General features: G+C 39.4%; 1 protein-coding gene and 1 non-coding gene across 2 annotated transcripts; both read right to left on the bottom strand.

Moving 5' to 3' along the window:
- Positions 1 to 53: 53 nt before the first annotated feature.
- Positions 54 to 2,522, bottom strand: LOC107806600 (glutelin type-D 1-like). The gene is made up of 3 exons (XM_016630788.2): positions 2,183 to 2,522; positions 473 to 1,193; positions 54 to 384 (listed from the first exon to the last, which is right to left on the bottom strand). Exons 1-3 carry the CDS (start codon positions 2,376 to 2,378, stop codon positions 231 to 233), a joined length of 1,071 nt encoding a protein of 356 aa, XP_016486274.1. The 5' UTR covers positions 2,379 to 2,522; the 3' UTR covers positions 54 to 230.
- A 15,683-nt stretch (positions 2,523 to 18,205) lies between these two features.
- TRNAH-GUG (transfer RNA histidin (anticodon GUG)) lies at positions 18,206 to 18,277 on the bottom strand. The gene has a single exon. It is a non-coding gene; the product is annotated as a tRNA-His (tRNA).
- Between the last annotated feature and the right edge of the window lie 1,111 nt (positions 18,278 to 19,388).

Below are 19,388 nucleotides of genomic sequence, written 5' to 3'. Positions count from 1 at the left end.
AGATTTAATAGCTGATCAAATTCAGAAAAAAAACGGCAACCAACAAAAGATACTTAACTAAACTAGGATATTATTATGAAGACTGAAGAGCAAAGATACTCTTGTTCCGAACGCCAAAAGAAAAATCCAAATCAAAAACAGTATACCATCAATTCCAAAACCTCTATACTACTAATACTACTACTCTTATTACTAAGTTTATTAAAGGATGTAAACTTTGGTCAATCAAATCAGTTTGGTGGTGGGAAGAAAATCTCTTCTGCAGTCCTCTTTGAGCTGAATTGCTTCTCTACATCTGGTGAAACCTTGAAAGCAGCCTGCAGCACTTGTGGCGATAGCGCCTTCCACACTGAAGTCCTTCCCGCCAAGTGAGTGAAAATTGGACTGCCACATAAAAGTTTGTTTAAGGTTAGAAATTGGTTAAGTAAATTAGTATATTGACATAAACAAAAATAAAAATGAAAATACATACTTAGGGGTAGTGATGATAGAGAACCAGTCCATGCCATCAGGATCACCAATTTTGGAGACGACAAAGAACCTTGGAACAATGAAGAGATTGCCCGCCTTGATGTGTGTTTCAAGCACGCGCTTACCATCAGGGCCAACAACCTGAACTCGGCCACTGCCTCTAACAATGTAAGTTACCTGAAGAGCTGAATCACATGAAAAACCGGGAGAGCACATAGCACTTCCATTCAACCTCACAAGATCAGCACCAAGTCCAACTTCGCCGACCAAAGGCAAGTTCTTGGTGTTCAAAACAACAACCTTTCCACCACCCTTAATGTCAACATCCAACGGGGCTTCCAAACAGTTGAGAACCATGCCGTCCCTGTGGCCTTGCTTAGGCTCAGGCATTTGGAAGCCTGAGTCAAGCTTCACGATACCCTGAGCAGTTTGGGAGCTAACAAGAGTTTTAGCAACACTCTCTTCTAAATTCCATGCCCTGCTAACAAATTCAGTTGAAAAACCAGTGAAAATGCCATTTGAGCCGGTCAAGTACATGTCGGTGAATGAACCAGCTTTGTGTGCAGTTTTGGTATCACCAAGGAAGAGAATCACAAGTTCTGTGTCCTCTTTGTTGTACCACCATGTTACAACACCAAAAGGGAGGGCTAAAGCATCGCCCGTCTTAATCGCTAGCACCTTCTCTTCTTTCTCTGGAAGAACAATTCCAGCAACTCCAGAACCTGATAGAATTCAGATAAATTTTCAGAAAAGAACTCAATAAGCAGATCTGTATACAATGTATTTAAAAGTTGTAAGCTACATATACTACCATACACTATCACAAAATCATTAGGCATCAAGAAACTTACGGATTTAAATCTTTAATTCAACCACACAATTCACAGTAATTAACAGGAAGTATTTACAAAGTAACCAAGTAATATAGAATTGTATCATATATGCATAGCTTAGCTCTCTTTATAGCAGTAAATAGAAACCTAGGTGCTATACTAATTGGTCATAAATACCAACTATCATTACTCAAAGTAGAATGATCTTAACAATTTAAATCATAATTACTCAAACCATGTCACAATCAAAAAAAAAAAGAAAAAAAGATTTACAGTAAAAGAGGGATCAAATTCTTAGACCTTAACATCATAATCAAATAGTAATAAATAGATCACGCAAGACCTAGATTCTAAACCAAACCATCAAAACCAAGACTAATAACCAAAACCCCAAATCAAAACAAGTAAATTCCATTAAAAACACAAAACTACAACAAAAGTACAGGTCGGAGATAGCCTTACGATTCCGGGCTCAGTCAAACCCATTAGCTTTGATACAAATCATGTATTTGTTATAACAAATCCATTGAATATATACAGATTCTTAATATAGAACCCACTAACTTAAAAAGGATTATAATTCCGAACTCATAAGTTTAAAATACTGACTACGGCTCAGAGTACAACCCCACCAACCAAAACAACAAAACGCAAGTAGGATTATAGAATTCCTAAACAATGGAGTAGTAAATATTTATTCTAAAGAACAAAATTTAACAAGATCCCATAAATCAAAACAACAAACCCATTACGATTCATAAACATAAAAGTAAAAAACACCAATAAAAACCCCAAGTGGGAGATATAGAACTCTAAACAGTAAACACAAAAACCCCAAATTATGATCATAACCCAAAAACAAGGGACCCAGATTTTACCTTGAAGAACATAGGCAACTTTAGCAGAATCAGAGTAACGAGGCAAAGCAAAGCCATTTTTAGAAAGAGCAAGTTTAGCACCACCAATATTTCCTTCTTTTAACATAGGCAGCTCATTAGGACACCATGCATAATAAGAACCACCATCTCCTCCGTGCAATTGCTTTGCCAACTTTGGTGTAAGATCAAGATCCATCTCTCTTTCTCTCTTTTTGTATTATAGAGAAAACTAAAAGAATCTCTCACTGAAGATAAAAACAAGAAAGCTTTGTAAAAACTGAGTGCTTGTAAAGTGAACGAGAGTTTGGTATTTATAGAGAGGAATTTCACCAAAATTCCGTAGGATAAAGATTTTAGTAAAGAGAAGTTTGTGATAGAACAGAATTATAGTTGGATTAGGGGGTTTGCGGATTTTGAGTTTTAGATAAAAGTGGTAACTATTTTTGTTTAAGTACGAAATATTCAATGCTAATTATTGACAATTATATTTCGTGCTAGCTTTTTTCATTATTAGGTGCTTTTTATCTGCCAATTATTATTGGAGTATGTGATATTTCGTTTGTGGATTTTATGGTCCTAATAGTCTTTTTACTATTTTCCGTAATTAGTAAAAGAGTAAAAATTTATTTACTCTGTTATTTAGATTATATCAGATCATATTACTCTAAACAGTTACCTATTATAAATAGGTAATAACTTAATTATAGAGTTTCAGGACAAAACTTAAACTCTTCAAAAGGATAAGAGACTAACTGGCCGACTCGTAATTATATTTCGAATTCGAAACAAATTATGACCATTGCTCTTGCGCAAGTTAATTGGTGTTTTTATTGTAATAGAAATCTGATTAGATGATTCTATTAGTGTTAGAAGATAATGACTTTGTCTTTAATGGAAAAAAAAAAGAAAAGAAAAAGAAGATGTGATGATCATAAAGAATTGGGATTAGGAGAGACATGACCTGTTGGTGGGAATAAAGAAATTCGGGAAAAAATCCCGTGGGCTAGTTTTTAAAGTTTAGTCCCAAATAATTTTTTCCATTTTCTTTTTCTTGTTGTTTCACAGTAAATGTTTGTAAACTTATTAAAGGAATAATTGCATTTTTTATCACTTAATTATTAATAAATTCTGATATTGATCCTTGTAACTTTTGACGAAGCAAATTTAATCTTTAATTTTCCTTGTATGATAGTTTCATCAATAGGTGGTTTATATCTACCGATTATATTGTGTGAATATGTCATTAGTAAGTGTTATGGTCCTAATATTCTTGTTTTCTATTATTAGAATTAATTCCATGCACAAAAAGGTGACTGCTTAAGATATCGATCGAAACTGTTAACGCATCAGTAGTGAATAGATGATGTTATCCCAAAAATTGGATAACAATTAAATTTGTACGCGATTTTAAGGATATATGATTTAATTCAACACAAATAATTAAAAATATCATATAAATGAATTAGAGACGAAATAAACGATCAAACCAATTGCAATGTTATGACCAAGCCTGAACTTAGATTGAACAGTGACCTCATCCTCGATTAGACCCTCGAATCGAGCCCAGTCGTGAATGGAGAGTAGAATAAATGAACGAAGTCCTTTATTGCTTTGATTTGCGTGTCACAATGTGTGTTACAAAAGGAAAAACTTCCATTTTATATAGTAGGAGAGTTTCAATCCTAGTATAAGTTTAAAAAGGTAAAAAATTTCTTTTCCCGGTAATTGTTGATCCATAATCGATATCGAGCGAGATTCACTCTGTGATATCCGGTTGAGGGCGAGTATTACGACCCTCTATCCGTCATGCACAATCGTTCACCGTGCCTTCCGAGGTCTAGAACTTACACTTGGCCCGAGGCGCGTACTTTACAATGTCCGATGTCGGATATACCTTTCACTCTTCCAGGTTCTCGATACGGAGGGTCTCTGACCTAGATTGCAATCTCCCGATTCTGTGCTCCCCTTCGTTCACTTATCGGGGAATCGAGGTAGATATTGCCCCCAATTTTACCCGTATACATATAGTCCCCTTTATTTTTCGGAGGATGGATTTATCGAAGCGATGGGAAGCGAAAAGTGAACTTCGGTTCCTTCCTTCGTACGTTACGACCGAGTTGTTGGGTCAATGAAACGTCCCATCAATTGCGTCATTCTGACTTCGGACACGTGTCAGCCGCCGGTTGACTATCCTCGAATGCAAAATGTCGTGTATTGATGGTTCTTCCCCTATAAAAACTCCGACCCTTTTTCACTTCTCCACTTTCTGCCAAAACTCTTTGACTTACCCTCGAATTTTCTACTTACCTTTAACTCCTTCAAATCTTCATATATTGCTCCTTAGACCTTCATATCTTCATCCTCAATCTTCATACATTCTCTTTGAATCTCCAACACATATCTTCATATCTTCATCCCATCTTCAAATCTTCATATCTTTTCTTCAAACCTTCATATTTCCCAGATTTCGATGGCAAAAACTTCCAAATCTGTGCCTCAGCAAACCGCTCCTTCATCTTCCAACCCAGCCACAGACGCCGAGGTGGCCATTCCTCAGGTGGCCCAGGAGCCTCCTTGAAGAGCTTCGTACCCCAGGACTGCTCTATTGGGAACGATTTTAATGTCGAGAAGGCCTCTAGTCAACAGGACCGAGGCGAGGGAGCATGAAGGTACACATACTCCGTTACTAAGGAAACACTACCCACAGTCCAGGTGGACTGTAATTAGGAGGGCAAGGAGGTGGCCGTCCCCGGCCCAACGACGATATCACCTCTCACGTAGAGGGGTACTTAAGCGTTTACACTTACCCCTTCACGCTCGCCCCGGTGGACCCCATAGTCTTTGACTTCTATAAAAGGTATGAGGTCTGCCTTGGGCAGATTCACCCATCCTTTTGGAGGATCGTAATCCTCCTCTGACACTCCGTGAACAACACCGAAGCTCCTCGGTTCACCCTCGACCATCTACTTCGTCTATATAGTCCCTGAATCTTCCGATGGGGCTGATCAAGCTCGTTTGCCAAGCAAGCAAGGCTTTGTTCTCGAGCATCGACGAGGACCGAGATCGGGGATGGCAGGGGAGGTTCGTTTGGGTGAAAATCGAATACCTCATCCCCTCCGAATTTCTACCATTCCCGGAGAAGTGGAGCATCCCCCGTAAGTCTTTTCCTTCTCGAGTATTTGGCATTCCCTTTTATTCTTTTTCTAATTGCATGTGTTCATCGTTGTGCAGCGGTTGCCCAAGTTCCTAATGCAGTCCCCCGCTTCAGGGAGTGGATCGAGGGGATCTGCAAGCAGATGCCATACTCCGAGTGTGCATGGCGCAAGCTCTCAAAGGGCAAGTGGGAGGCCCGTTCTCATGGTGAGGCTCCCTTCTGAATGATTACCTTCATACACTTGGCTTACATATCGCTAAGTCTTCTTTCTTCTTACAGGTTTGCCTAAGACCACCGAGCTTAGGCCATTGGATGAGGACGATGATCTGTCCTCGCTTGCCAAACCCTTTTCTTCGGGACGGTCAGGGGCTGCCGCAGAGGAGTAAAAGAAAAAGAAGAGGAAGTCCTCGGGTTCCCCGGACACCGAGGCCAAAAAGAAAAAGGTGACCATTCGGGTCCGGAAAAACAAAAAGAGCACCAAGTCCAGGGTACCAAACTCCGATTCCCTCTATCGGCTTAGGGACTATCATAAGGACGATGACCTTGAGTTCATTGCTCATGTGTCGACCCTTAATGAGGGGGAACAAGTGGCAGTGGGGAAAGATGACCACGAGGTCGATCCCCCTTTAACTCGGGAACCTGATGGGAGGGATGGAATCTGTGGCCTCTCGAGAAGCCGCTCATGTCCAGAAGGAGGTAGCCGGTGTCACCGACAACATGGAGACGTTGTCCTATACTGAGTCCATGGTCGAAGAGGCTCGAGCGGGTAAGGAGAAATCAAACGAGACTGTGCCGGGCACAAATGATGCCCTCAACACGTTCTTCGACAGCATGGACATGGCCACGTTAGAGGACTTTTCCAGGCTTGGTCACCTGGAGGTCCCAAAAAAGGATGTGCCCTCGGGGGCGGGCAAGCCGATCTCGAGCCCTAAACTAGTAAAGTAGTTCCCTGCCCCGAGTGTGGACCCTAACCGTAAGAGAACGATCGTTCTTACTATCCCAGCGAATGCTCGAGTCCTGTCTGCTCCGGTAGGTGTAGCCAGCTACCTTCGTTGCCTGGTGACCGAGGAGGAATAGGAAAAGATGAATGAAGTAGGCACATCCAACCTCTTCAATGAGGCGCAACAGGCACTGAACCGGGTAAGGCGTCTATCCTTCGTACCCCTTTTGCGAACCTTGCTTAGTTTTAGGTGTGTTCTAATGACTTTATTGTTTTTAGGCTTCAGTTCTTCATTATGAAAGCTTCTTTTGGTCCCACTTGGAGATCAGCTAGCTCGAGTTCGAGCTCAAAGATCAAGTCCGGAAGAAGGACATGTACAGGACTCTTAGTGAACAACAAGACGAGGCCCTCAAGGACCTCCCAATTCTTCGAGCCGAGCTGGAAAAAGGCCCAGAAAGAGGCCTCGACCTTGAAGATAGACCTGATCGGCCAGCTTCGGACTGAGATGGATGAGGTCAAGGCCACGACCGAGGCGTGGAAGGGAAGGATTGACTTGTTGGCTTCAAAAAAGAGGCCGCAAAAGCAGAGCTAGCATCGGCCAAGGACCAACTCCGGGTGGCAAAGCATAAGGCCGACAAGCGGTCTCAGCTAAGCAATGAACTCCGGGCGTAACTGAACTCAGTCGTCACGGAACGGGATGCCCTCGGCCAAGAATATAATGTGCTGAGGTCCAGGTTGGAGGAAACTTCTATTTATTCCTCCTACGTCGAGGAAATGTTGGCCCAGTATAAGGCTGATGTAGAGATAGCCGAGGTCCGCTTAAAGACAAAGACCGACTATATAAAGTGGCTATTCCGGAGGGAGACCCTCTAGGAGATCCATGCTCGAGGTTTTGACATGTCGGCCGAGATTGAGGAAGCTAAGAGACTCGAGGCCGAGGTAAAGGAACTCTATGAGCCTGGGAATCCCGAAGGCTCCGAGGGTTCCGACTGTTCCGACGGTTCTGGTGACGAGTCGAGCCCCGGTGAAGACCAGGCGCAAATGCCTTATTTTTTTTCTAGTTTTCCCTTGTAATTTTCTTCTTTGTTTATTTTGAGGTCGTTTTATCGTGCCTTGTAAATAGTTTTTGGAATATATAAAATTTCCCCTTATTGGAAATACTGTATCTTTACTTTCAAGCATCTACTTGCAATTTTCTATTTGCGTATCGTTTTTAATGTCTTAGCATAAAATCAAATGTACTCTAGAGCATCCATTTTTTGGAGGTCTGAATGGATCCCGATTTCGATGCAACTCCGGATTACTTGTGGCTTCGAATCTTTGGCAAAATCGAAGGCCTTTAAGATGCTTAAGTGTCTTAGATAATATTTTTTTCGAGGGTAACCTTTTCACATGTTTCAATTTTTTGTAAGGGCCTTACTTTTCGAGTAGGGACTTCGGACATCTCCGAGTTGTTTTTAGGGTGGTCGTAGCCTTTCATATTCGGGCACTGCCTAATAGGCTTGGTGCCTCCAGGATTCGGTAGCTCGGGTCATTCGAATTTTTATCGGTCGACAGTCCCCGAGTTGGGGTAGCCCGCATGTTTTAGGATCCAGGATCGAAGAAGTAAAATGAGCAGTAATAAAGTGTAAGGGAAGTAAAAAAAATTTTCATTGCTTAATTGCAAGGTACACGATCGGAGGCGCATAAACCTTATGTTTTAGCTAGAGTGGAATATGTGGGCACGATTCGCACGACCTTTTGGCCCTTACAATGAATCCTAAACACCAAGCCTTAGATTTTGACAGATAAAATTTTCTATTCCCTTGCTAAATATCTTAATCTAGGGGTAATGACCCCCCAGTATTCGAGGCCGAACTTGTGAGGGCTCGAATACTGTTGATCTGATGCAAACGATCACCGATTATGGTTCAACGCCGATCTTCAAATCTAAGGTAGCACGTTTTACTGTTGCTTCGTTAAAAACCTTACCGAAAATCCTACTTCGGGACAAAACCAGTTTAAGGGAAAAAGAGTGCAACACGTTCTTTCAGACCTAATAGCCACATATTTCCCTGGCCGAGTACCTGCATACGTTAGTCCGTAATGTAACAAAACTAAAAAGGAGTTAATTTCGTACCTTAGAAGTAGTACCGCTTTAAGCGTGCCACGTTCCAGTTGTTAGGTAGTTGTACATCATTTTTCGCTTCGAGTTTATATGAACCTTTGACGGTTATTCCAACAACTCGATACAGTCCTTCCCAATTCGAGCCCAGTTTCCCTTTATTTGGGTTCCTGGTGTGTAGTGTTACCTTTCGCAATACCAAGTCCCTGACTTAAAAATATCAGAGGTTGGCTCTTCGGTTGTAGTACCTTCCTACTCGCTGCTTTTGGGCGGCCAATCGGACCATGGCAGCCTCCCGCCTTTCGTCCAATGGTTCTAGGCTCGTGATCATAGCCTCGCCGTTCGACTCTTTGGTAGCATACTGGAACCTGAGACTCGATTCCCCCCACCTCGACTGGTATTAAGGCTTCATATCCGTAGACCATAGAAAATGGGGTGGCCCCGGTGCTCGATTTCGAAGTCGTGTGGTATGCCCATAGGACTTAGGGCAAGATTTCCTTCCATTTCCTTTCGAACCGATCAACCCCTTTTTCAGGTTTTTGAGTATCATTTTGTTCGTTGATTCCGCCTGCCTGTTACAACTAGTGTGATAAGGTGTTGATAGTATCTTCTTGATCTTGTGATCTTCGAAAAACTTACTCACCTTGCCGCCGATGAATTATTTCCCGTTGTGGCAAACGATCTCGGCTGTATCCCAAATCTACATATTATGTGATTCCAGATGAAGTCAATGACTTATTTATCAAGTACCTTCTCGAACACCTGAGCCTCGACATATTTGGAAAATAATCGGTCATGAATAGTATGAATTGAGCTTTACCGGGTGTCTATGGCAGGGGACCGACGATGTCCATTCCCCACTTCATAAACGGCCACGGAAATAGGACCGAGTGGAGCATCTCTCTTGGTTGATGGATCATCGGGGTGTGTCTTTGGCACTCGTCACATTTTCGTACGAAGTCTTTCGCATCTTTTTCCATTTCATTCCAGTAGTAGCCGGCTCTGATTAGCTTCCGAACAAAGGATTCTGTCCTAGAATGGTTCCCGTAAGTGCCCTCGTGAACTTCTCTCATGGCATATTCGGTCTCTCCTGGCCCTAAGTATTTGGCCGGTGGACCGAAGAAAGATCTCCTGAACAATGCCCCTTTTGACTAAGCAAAATCTGGCATCCTTGGTGCGTAGGGCTCTCAATTCCTTGGGATCTGAAGGCAATTTTCATGTCTTCAGGTAGTCTATGTATTTGTTTCTCCAATCCCAAGTCAAAGTTGTCGAGTTTACTTCGGCGTGACCTTCTTCTACCACCGAGTTCATCAGTTGTACCACTGCCCCGAGCTAAATTTATCGGAGTCGACAGACAACCCCAAGTTGGCCAGTGCATTGTCCTCACTGTTTTGATCCCGGGGTATATGTTGCAGAGTCCATTCCTTGAATTGGTGCAAGGTCACCTGCAATTTGTCCAAGTACCTCCGCATCCATTCTTCATTTACTTCGAACATCCCGTTGACTTGATTTACGACGAAGAGAGAGTCGCATTTGGCTTCGATCACTTCGGCCCCAAGGCTCTAAGCCAGTTCTAGACCTACAATCATGGCCTCATACTCTATTTCATTGTTAGTCAATTTTACAGTTCTAATAGGTTGCCTGATTATGCTTCCTGCAGGTGGTTTTAATACGGTATCGAGCCCGGACCCTTTTGCGTTGGAGACACCATCCGTGAATAGGGTCTAGATTCCCGATTTAGTCCCCGAGTTGAGTAGAATTCCTTTTCGACTTCGGGTATTAAGGCTCGTGTAAAGTCGGCCGGGAAGTCTGCCAAAATCTGAGATTTTATGGCGGTTCGAGGTTGGTACTCGATGTCTTACCCGCTAATCTCTATGGTCCATTTGGCTAATCGGCCCGAGAGCTCAGTCTTATGCATGATATTCCTTAACAGGTAAGAGGTTACAACACATATAGGGTGGCATTGAAAGTACGGCTTTTGCTTCCTGGAAGCACTTACCAAAGCGAGTGCTAACTTTTCCAGGTGAGGATACCTCGATTCGGCATCGCCTAGAGTTTTACTGACATAGTAAATAGGAAATTGCGTACCTTCTTCCTCCCAGACCAAGACACCACTTACATCCACCTCGAAAACCGCCAAGTAGAGGTACAACTGTTTATCTGCCTTCGGAGTATGCAGTAGATGAGGGCTTGACATGTACCGTTTGAGTTCTTCCAAAAATTGTTGGCATTTCGGAGTTCAGGAAAAGTTATTATTCTTCTTCAATAGTGAGAAGAATCGATGACTTTTGTCCGAGGACCTCGAGATGAACCGGCCCAATGCAGCTATACGCATGATCAGTATTTGATCTGCCTTGACATTTTCCACTATGGTGATGTCCTCTATGGCCTTTATTTTGTCAGGATTGATCTCTATCCCCCGATTGGACACCATGAACCCGAGGAATTTGCCCGAACCAACCCCGAATATGCATTTATCCGGGTTTAGCTTCATGTTGTATTTCCTTAGTATGTCGAAGATTTTCTGCAAATGTTTCAAGTGGTCCTCTACTTGTAGGGACTTGACCAACATATCGTCAATATAAACTTCCATTGATTTTCTTATTTGTTCTTCGAGCATCCGGTTTACTAGGCATTGGTAGGTGGCACCGATGTTCTTTAATCCAAACGGTATTATAATATAACAGTATGTGCCAAATTTGGTTATGAAAGAAGTCTTTTCTTGGTCGTCTGGGTCCGTCCAAATTTGGTTGTACCCGGAGTAAGTGTCGAGAAAACTGAGTATCTCGTACCCGGCCATCGTGTCGATCATTCGATCGATGTTAGGCAAAGGGAAAGAATCATTAGGGCATGCTTTGTTTAGTTCTTTATAATCCACACACATCCTTAGTTTGTTTCCTTTTTAGGTACTACCACTACGTTAGCTAACCAATCTAGGTATTTGACTTCCCGGATGGATCCTATTTTTAGAAGTTTGGATACCTCATCATTGATGAATTCATGTTTGATCTCAGATTGCGGTCTCCTCTTCTGCTTAACCAGATGGAACTTCGGGTCCAAACTTAGCTTGTGAGTGGTTACCTCCAGTGGGATATCTTTCATATCAAGATGGGACCAAGTGAAACAATCGGTGTTAGTTTAAAAAAACCCTGTGCCCATGTATACCTTTCAATCCGGTAGATGCTAGAATAATATGACTTGCTCTAACTCTTCAACCATTGATTTGGTGGCGTGTGTGTCATCAGGAGCTATGAATGATCTCGGAATGCCATAATCGTCATCCTCGTCCACTCCTCGTTTTTCATGTTTCTCCGATTCGGTCGAGGCCGGTATCATGGATTGCTATTTAATCTCTTCCTTTTAGTCGGTCTCGTGCTCCTTGATATCGAAACCGCAAGCACCGAGATTACCTCTTCGACGGCAAATATCTCCCTTGCAGCCGACTATTCTCCGCAGACCATTTTGACTCCCCCTCCCCCCTGGTGTGGGAAATTTCAATGCCTGGTGTAAGGTCAAGGGTACCGCCTTCATGTTGTAGAACCATGGCCTTCCGAAAAGAGTGTTGTACCTCATGTCCTCTTCGATCCCGTAGAATTTCTTTTCTTGGGTTGTTCTGGCGGTGTTTACTGGAAAGGTTATCTCTCATTTCGTGGTCTCACACATCATGTTAAATCCATTTAATACCCGGACCGCCAGCACTATTTGGTCTTGTAACCCTAATTGCTCTACGACCCTTGATCTGATGATGTTGGTCGAGCTACCTGGATCAATAAGCACATATTTAGCTCGAGATTTATTGATAAGTACGAATATTATTAGTGCATCATTGTGAGGAAGTACGATGCCCTCAGTATCTTTGTTGCTGAACGAAATGGCTCCCTTTGGAACATAATCTCGAGTGTATTTTCCCCTTGTGATAGATACTTTAGTGCATTTTATCATTGGTCCTTGAGGAACGTCGGCTCCTCCGATGATCATGTTGATCATGTGCTAAGGCTCCTCTTGTTCGACCTGTTTGTTGGCGTCCCTGTTCCTGAAGTGGTTTTTGGCTCGCTCGCTCAGGAATTCTCGGAGGTGCCCGTTGTTGAAAAACCGGGCAACTTCTTCTCTTAACTGTCGACAATCTTCGGTCTTGTGACCATGGGTGACGTGATACTTACACATCAAATTAGGATCGGACTGCAATGGTCGGGGCCACTTGGTCTCTTTGATGTGTCCTATGGCTGACACGATGCTGCCAGCATCCATGTTGAAGTTGTACTTTGACAATCTCGGTGCTTCCCTACTCCCGAGCGGCCTATCGAACCTGTTCTTGCTCATCAGACCATGACCACCGAGCCCTTGATCACTTTTCTTCTCGTTTCTTCTGGGGTGATGTCCGGATCCATTTCCTCTTCGGTCCGTATTGTATGGTTGATATCGATTTCGGGCCGGTCTTGGCTCTTGATCAATGGATCTCTTAGATCTATCATCAGCCCTGGCGAGGTAAACTGATCCAGAAGGGCCCCCGAGTTGGTTGTCCGAGGTTACCGCCAGATTCTCTACCAAATTTTATTTTAGCTATTGAGAGGCCAATGAACTTCGGGGATTGAGCCCCTGAGTGAATTCCTGAACGGCCCAATTATCTGCAACCGGTGATAGGTCCATCCGTTCCATCTGGAACCTCGACACGAACTCCATGAGCATCTCGTTATCCCTCTGTTTGACCTTGAAAAGATCTGACTTTCTGGTCTCGATCTTGATGGCCCATGACATGGGCTTTTACGAAATCACTTGCAAGCATAGCAAACGAGTCAATGGAATTTGGGGGCAGGTTGTGATACCATATCATTGCTCCCTTGGACAAAGTCTCCTCAAACTTCTTTAGCAATACCGAGTCGATCTCATCATCTTCCAAATCGTCCCCCTTGATTGCACATGTGTAGGAGGTCGCATGTTTATTTGGATCTGTGGTCCCATTATATTTTGGGATATCGGGCATACAAAATCTCTTTGGGATCGGCTTTGGTGTCGCGCTCGGAGAAAAAAGCTTCTAGATAAATGTTTTGGAATCCGGTCCCTTTAATATCAGGGTGCTTCCAGGATCTGATCGACCCAGAGTTGTATGTTTCCACCTTCTTGTCGTTAGCCTCAATCTTTTTCTCACTTGACTCCACCCGTTTCGTCAATGCTTCGAGCATTTTTATTACCTCGGGATTTACCCCAGGCTCGAATTTGCCCGGTCTCTCGGTAATTTGTTCGTCTCTCCGGGTGCTTTCCCTCCTTGTGGGCTTGGGGTTTGGCTTTGATTTTGCAATTGTGCTATTGCCACTTGTTGAGCCTGCAACATTTCAAAAATCAGTCGTAGGCTCACCCCATCACCTTCGCCTTCGGGTGCTTCTCGAGCTGTTGGTCGGACTCTCCCGCAAATACTATTTTCGGGATCAATTGGAAAATTGACGTTGATGGCCACCTGCGAGTTAGCATCGACCGGGCCAGCAGCTGGAACACCGTTGGGATCGACAGGAGGCACATCGTTGCTGGGCACCACATTATTATTTTCGCCGTGATGGCCAGACTCAGCATCAATATTCAAGTGAGTATATTGAGAGTTTGATATTTTTAGGCTGACTTGAAATTAAGATTTCAAAGAACAAGCATAAAATAAGGTGTATTATGGAGATTTTTGTCAAATTACCACTATTATCCTTAGTCCCACGGTGGACGCTAAACTGTTTACCCCAAAATTAGATAATAATTAAATTTATATGCGGTTTTAAGTATACGTGGTTTAATTTAACATAAATAATTAAGAATATCAGATAAATGAATTAGAGACGAAATAAATGATCAAACCAATTGCAATGTTATGACCAAGCCTAAACTTAGATTGAACAGTGACCTCGTCCTCGTTTGGACCCTCGGTTCGAGCCCAGTTGTGAATGAAGAGCAGAATAAATGAACAAAGTCTTTAACAGTAGTTGAAAGGTAGAAAATAAACTTTTATTGCTTTAATTTGCGTGTCACAATGTGTGTTACAAAAGAAAAACTTTCCCTTTACATAGTAGGGGAGTTTCAATCCTAGTATAAGTCTAAAAAGGGTAAAAATCTTCTTTTCCGATAATTGTTGATCCACAATCAATATCGAGCGAGATTCACGCCATGATATCCGGTTGAGGGAGAGTATTACGGCCCTCTAGCCGTCGTGCATAACCGTTCACCGTGCCACCCGAGGTCTAGAACTTACACTCGGCCTGAGGTATGTTGCTTTACCATGTCCGATATCGGATAGATCGTTCACTCTTCCAGGGTCTCGATACAAGGGGTCTCTGACCAAGATTCAATCTCCCGGCTCCGTGCTCTCCCGTCGTTCTCTCATCGGGGTAGACATTGCCCCCGATTTTACCCGTATACAGATGAAACGTCTCAATCTTAATAACTTTAAGTGTATTATGAAATGATCATAAAATCAATATGGTATATGATGAAAAAGATATTATGAGTTTAAATTTCACGAATTAACGATGAGAAAAATTAGGTCCACATTTAAGGTAACGTGTTAAAATATAATTGAATATATAAAAATATATCATTTATAGCAATTTAAATAGAATGATTACAAAATTCAACAAAGACAGTAACAATAATAAGAAACTTAAATATTAAAATATTACATTGACATAAAAATAACGGAAAGGGTCATAAATGCCCTTAATCTATTAGAAATGGCTCAAAAATGCTCCTCATCCACCTTTTAGCCCAAAAATGCCATTAACGTTTTCTTTAGGGTCAAAAGTGTCCCTTGAACTAACAGATTACTGTATGTTTTTTTTTTTTGCAAATCCAGGTGGCACTCTTTGATTGGTCAACATTAAGCAACTTTAGCTTTTGTCATTAAAGTGAGTGTCAAGATCAGTATTTTAACACCAAAAACTATAGCTTTTTCGTTGCTAAAATGCAGGTAGTTAACTTTAAAATAACAACTTTAGAAATGTTAAGATATACTATAGAATTTTAGCCCAATAAATGAAACCAATTTTAACGTCATGAAAGAACCAAACATTAATTTAAAACAGTAACACCAACTTGAAAAATGGAACCAATTTTTAGGTAAAAAAAGCATACAACCATGTCAATTAATACTTATACTAGAAGAACAAATTTTTTTACTCAGCAAAAAATGGAATTGTGATAATAAACTTGAAAGGAAGAAAAGAAAAGAAAAATTTAAGTAACGAACCGTAAGAGAAAAGAAAGAGTTGAAGAATCCTATTAGAATATGTGGGTCGGGTCTAATTATTTTTTCTTAATATTGACCAATCAAAGAGTGCCATGTGGATTTGCAAAAAGCCTTACAATCAACCGTTAGTTCAAGGGGCACTTTTAATATTAAAAAAAAGGTTAATGGCATCTTTGTGCCAAAAAGTGAATGAAGAGCATTTTTGAACCATTTCTAATAGTATAAAGTTATTTATGACCCTTTTCCGTAAAAATAAAATAAGTCAGCTGACAATAATTTATAGTAGCAAGCTACTCCAATATCTTAGTGGAAGGAGTCGCCCAAACTAACAAAATACTGAAAATAGAATAGGTTAGTGATTGCTTTCCCTGGCGAGAGAAACTTTTTTTTTTTGTCTGGTAGTAGTAGAGGCGTTTAACTTTTTTATTTTTTATTTTTTATTCCTCACCTGGCGTACAGTATCTGTATTAGGACCTGACTAAATTTTAGTTCGCTCTGAAAAATCTCATATTAGGGGATAAAACGCTCACTAACAAAGGCGATTTCATACTCAGGGCTCGAACCCGAGACTTTTGATTAAAGATAAGGGAGTACTTATCACTTCACTACAACTCTTGTTGGTAGAGGCGTTTAACTGAAAAAGAAAAAGAGCATACTAGAGGAAAAAATTGAGAAATAATTTGTTTACTGATTATGAGCTGATACAAAATTAAGCAATTTTTTTGCTCATACTATCTGTACATTCGGTAATATTTAAAGGCTGGTTACACCTAAATTAGAAGATATACAAAGCACACACTTTTTTTTCCTCGTACTTCCATAAGATTTAAATTCAAAACCTCTTAAAGCTCCACTCCTCTACTACATTAGTTATTACCTAGAACAGAAGGATTTGTTAATGTAATATAAAATCTTTGGAGATATTTTATTTGTACTCTCGATCTTATATATGTATATCAAACCACGTTTTCATTTCTTTTTATTATTTATATATTCCTTTTTATATTGTTTGCAATTGAGACGTGCAAACCAATACTGAATTTGACAGGGATGAAATTTCTTTGATTAGTTTCTCGATTTGCTGAGAAGTAAAAGCTGAAGTTTGTTCTTTTAAAGAAATTTACTCATCTAACTTCTCCTTAAAATGACTAAATAAACTTTAAGGGTATGTTTGGAAAACCACAAGATAATTGGAATTGGTGTAATTATTAGGGTAGTAATTACACAACCTAGTAATTACACAGTTGTGTAATTACGACGACATATTTGTTTGTCATAGTGTAATTACAGTGTAATTACAAGTTTATTGTTTGGTTGCACAAGTGTAATTATACAGTTAAATTAAATTTTAAATGAAGTAATTATCAAAACTTAATAATTAATATAATAAATATATGCCTATAAATTTTTATAAGTATAAGTGATATTATATTTGGTATTTAAGATGTATATTTTTTCGTGAATATACATTAATTAGTAATCATATATAACTAATATTAGTAATCATATATTTATAATTAATATTGTAAAAATAATTTATGTATATTTTTCAAATTAATAATATTTAATTTAGATACTTACAAAAACTAAAAATATACGTTTTGTAAGAACATCATGGAATTCATGTTTGATAAAATAAATTAATATTTATAAATATAATGTCATGACATAATTCAAATAAAAAATGAACAACATGCAATGTGAGCCAACACTACTGAAACAAGCAAATTCAATTTGGAACCATAAATATAACACAATTTCAAAAGTCGAAAAAAAAAAGTTTAACATATGTCAAATTCCAACATAATAATAGTAAGTTCCACTATAATTTAAGAATAGGAAACATAATAAGCTTATAACCGCATTCAACAACGAAATTTCACTTTAATTGCATCACTCATTATATGCCAAGTTTGTAATGACTCATTATTTCTAATATTAGGAGGTGTAGTTTCAAAAAAATAGAATAATAAAATATAAGCAATTACATGGAATCACAAGAAGTAAAGGTTGAGAAATAAACGATAAATAATGTACAAAGAAAAATATATTTTAAAATTTCAAAAGAAATTAAAAAGTAAAAATAAAATTTAAAAATTTAAAAAATAGAAATAAAAAGTTATAAAGAAAATAAATTAAAATAAAAACAAAAATGAAAGAAACTAAAAAGCAACCTTGTAATTACAAAGTATAATTACTATCAATTTTCATCTCCCCCTTGAGAATTCGAGAGTGTAATTATATCTCTCCAATTACACCCAATTTCATGCAGATCAAGTAATTACTTGACCAAACAAATATACCAAGCTGTGTAATTACACCCAAATTCATTTTCAAGGTGGCTTTCCAAAGAGGCTCTGAGAGTTCACTATTATCAATCTTTGAAACTTTAACCAAATATTTATGGTAAAAATAAAATCAGGTGTCAGACTATTTTTTCTATACCGTAGTAAATGACATATTTTTGAAGCCTCAACTTTTTTCCCAAAGTACCTAATAAATACGAATATCACTCTTGAATAAGGCTGATAAGTGGGTCGGAGTCTTGAATCTGGTAAAACAAGCATTTAAGGAAAAAGAAAAATCATTATAATCGTAAAAAATAGTGTGGCTGCTGGGATTCGAGCCCAGGTCTCCACGGCCACAACGTGGAATTCTCACCACTAAACTACAGCCACTTGGTTATCAATTTGTATTCAAACTAAAACTGGAACTGGTTGTTAAATCCTGAAAAAATTGCCCTCGTGTAGTTACAAATATCGATTGTAATCTAAAATTAAGATGTTTCATTTCCAAGACAAATTGTTAATTATTATCCCCCTTTTATACTTTTTTGTTACTTCTTTTGGGTTTGCTTTCTCCGATGGCAGACCAATTACTCGTGCCTCTCTTCGTTCTCTTTTCCACTTGCTCGCGCACAGTAATATATTAAATTTCTAACAATAAAATGCGTCAACAAAAGAAATCTTTCTGCAGTTGCTACTCATCTTTTACCATGAATTACAATGTTACATCAAGTGTAATGTCTCATTTTTCATGTGATCAACCACATCACCATTAAAGTTGTCAAATAACATGGTGCAACTCGTGTTATTTCAGCTACAGTTTGTAGTAATCATTTTCCCCATTGTATGACAGTTCTAAACGTACAATTTTAGCCTGTTTGGCCAAGCTTCACAAATCAAGTTTTCAAAAATATTTTTCTCAAAAGTACTTCTGGTGAGAAGCAGTTTGTGTTTGGCCAATAAATTTAAAAAATACTTCCGAGCAACAACTAGTGTTTGATCAAGCTTTTAATAAGTGATTTTAAGTTATTTTTCTCAAAATATTTTTCAAAAAAGTGTTTTTAAGGAGAAACTATAATTTTCTACTTTTCCAAAATTACTTCTGTTTCTACTCAAAAATACATTTTTTTTCTTCTTCTAAAAGCCAGGGGTGGCCTAAGGTAAGGTAAAGGAAGTCATTGCCTTAGGCCCCCAAATATTAAGGGCCCCAACCCTAAAAATGTATTATTATTATTATTATTATTATTATTATTATTATTATTATTATTATTATAATTTATGCAATTATTATTAATAAAATTTCAAACTTTATTATTTTTAAAAAAATATTTGGTTGGGGTTGTACGGGTGAGTGATTAAATAACGATAAATTTTCTCTCATTAAATTAAATACTCCTAGTGTATTTAGCTTCTCATCAATTCTAATTTTTATTCCTCTACGTACACTCTTCTTTTATATGTTTCTGACGATTTTATTTTTTAATTTTAACTAAGTTTTTTTGAA

Source organism: Nicotiana tabacum, chromosome 9, assembly GCF_000715075.1.
Source record: "Nicotiana tabacum cultivar K326 chromosome 9, ASM71507v2, whole genome shotgun sequence".
NCBI lineage: Eukaryota > Viridiplantae > Streptophyta > Magnoliopsida > Solanales > Solanaceae > Nicotiana > Nicotiana tabacum.
The sequence above is the reverse complement of the archived record's forward strand: the minus strand, read 5'-3'. Positions and strand labels throughout refer to the sequence as shown.

Coding starts and splice junctions, on each gene's coding strand:
- LOC107806600 (XM_016630788.2), bottom strand. CDS start 2,378: ATGGATCTTGATCTTACACCAAAGTTGGCAAAGCAATTGCACGGAGGA. Junction 1,194..2,182: donor AGTTGCCTATGTTCTTCAAG/GTAAAATCTGGG, acceptor GAATTCTATCAG/GTTCTGGAGTTGCTGGAATT. Junction 385..472: donor TCTATCATCACTACCCCTAA/GTATGTATTTTC, acceptor TTTATGTGGCAG/TCCAATTTTCACTCACTTGG.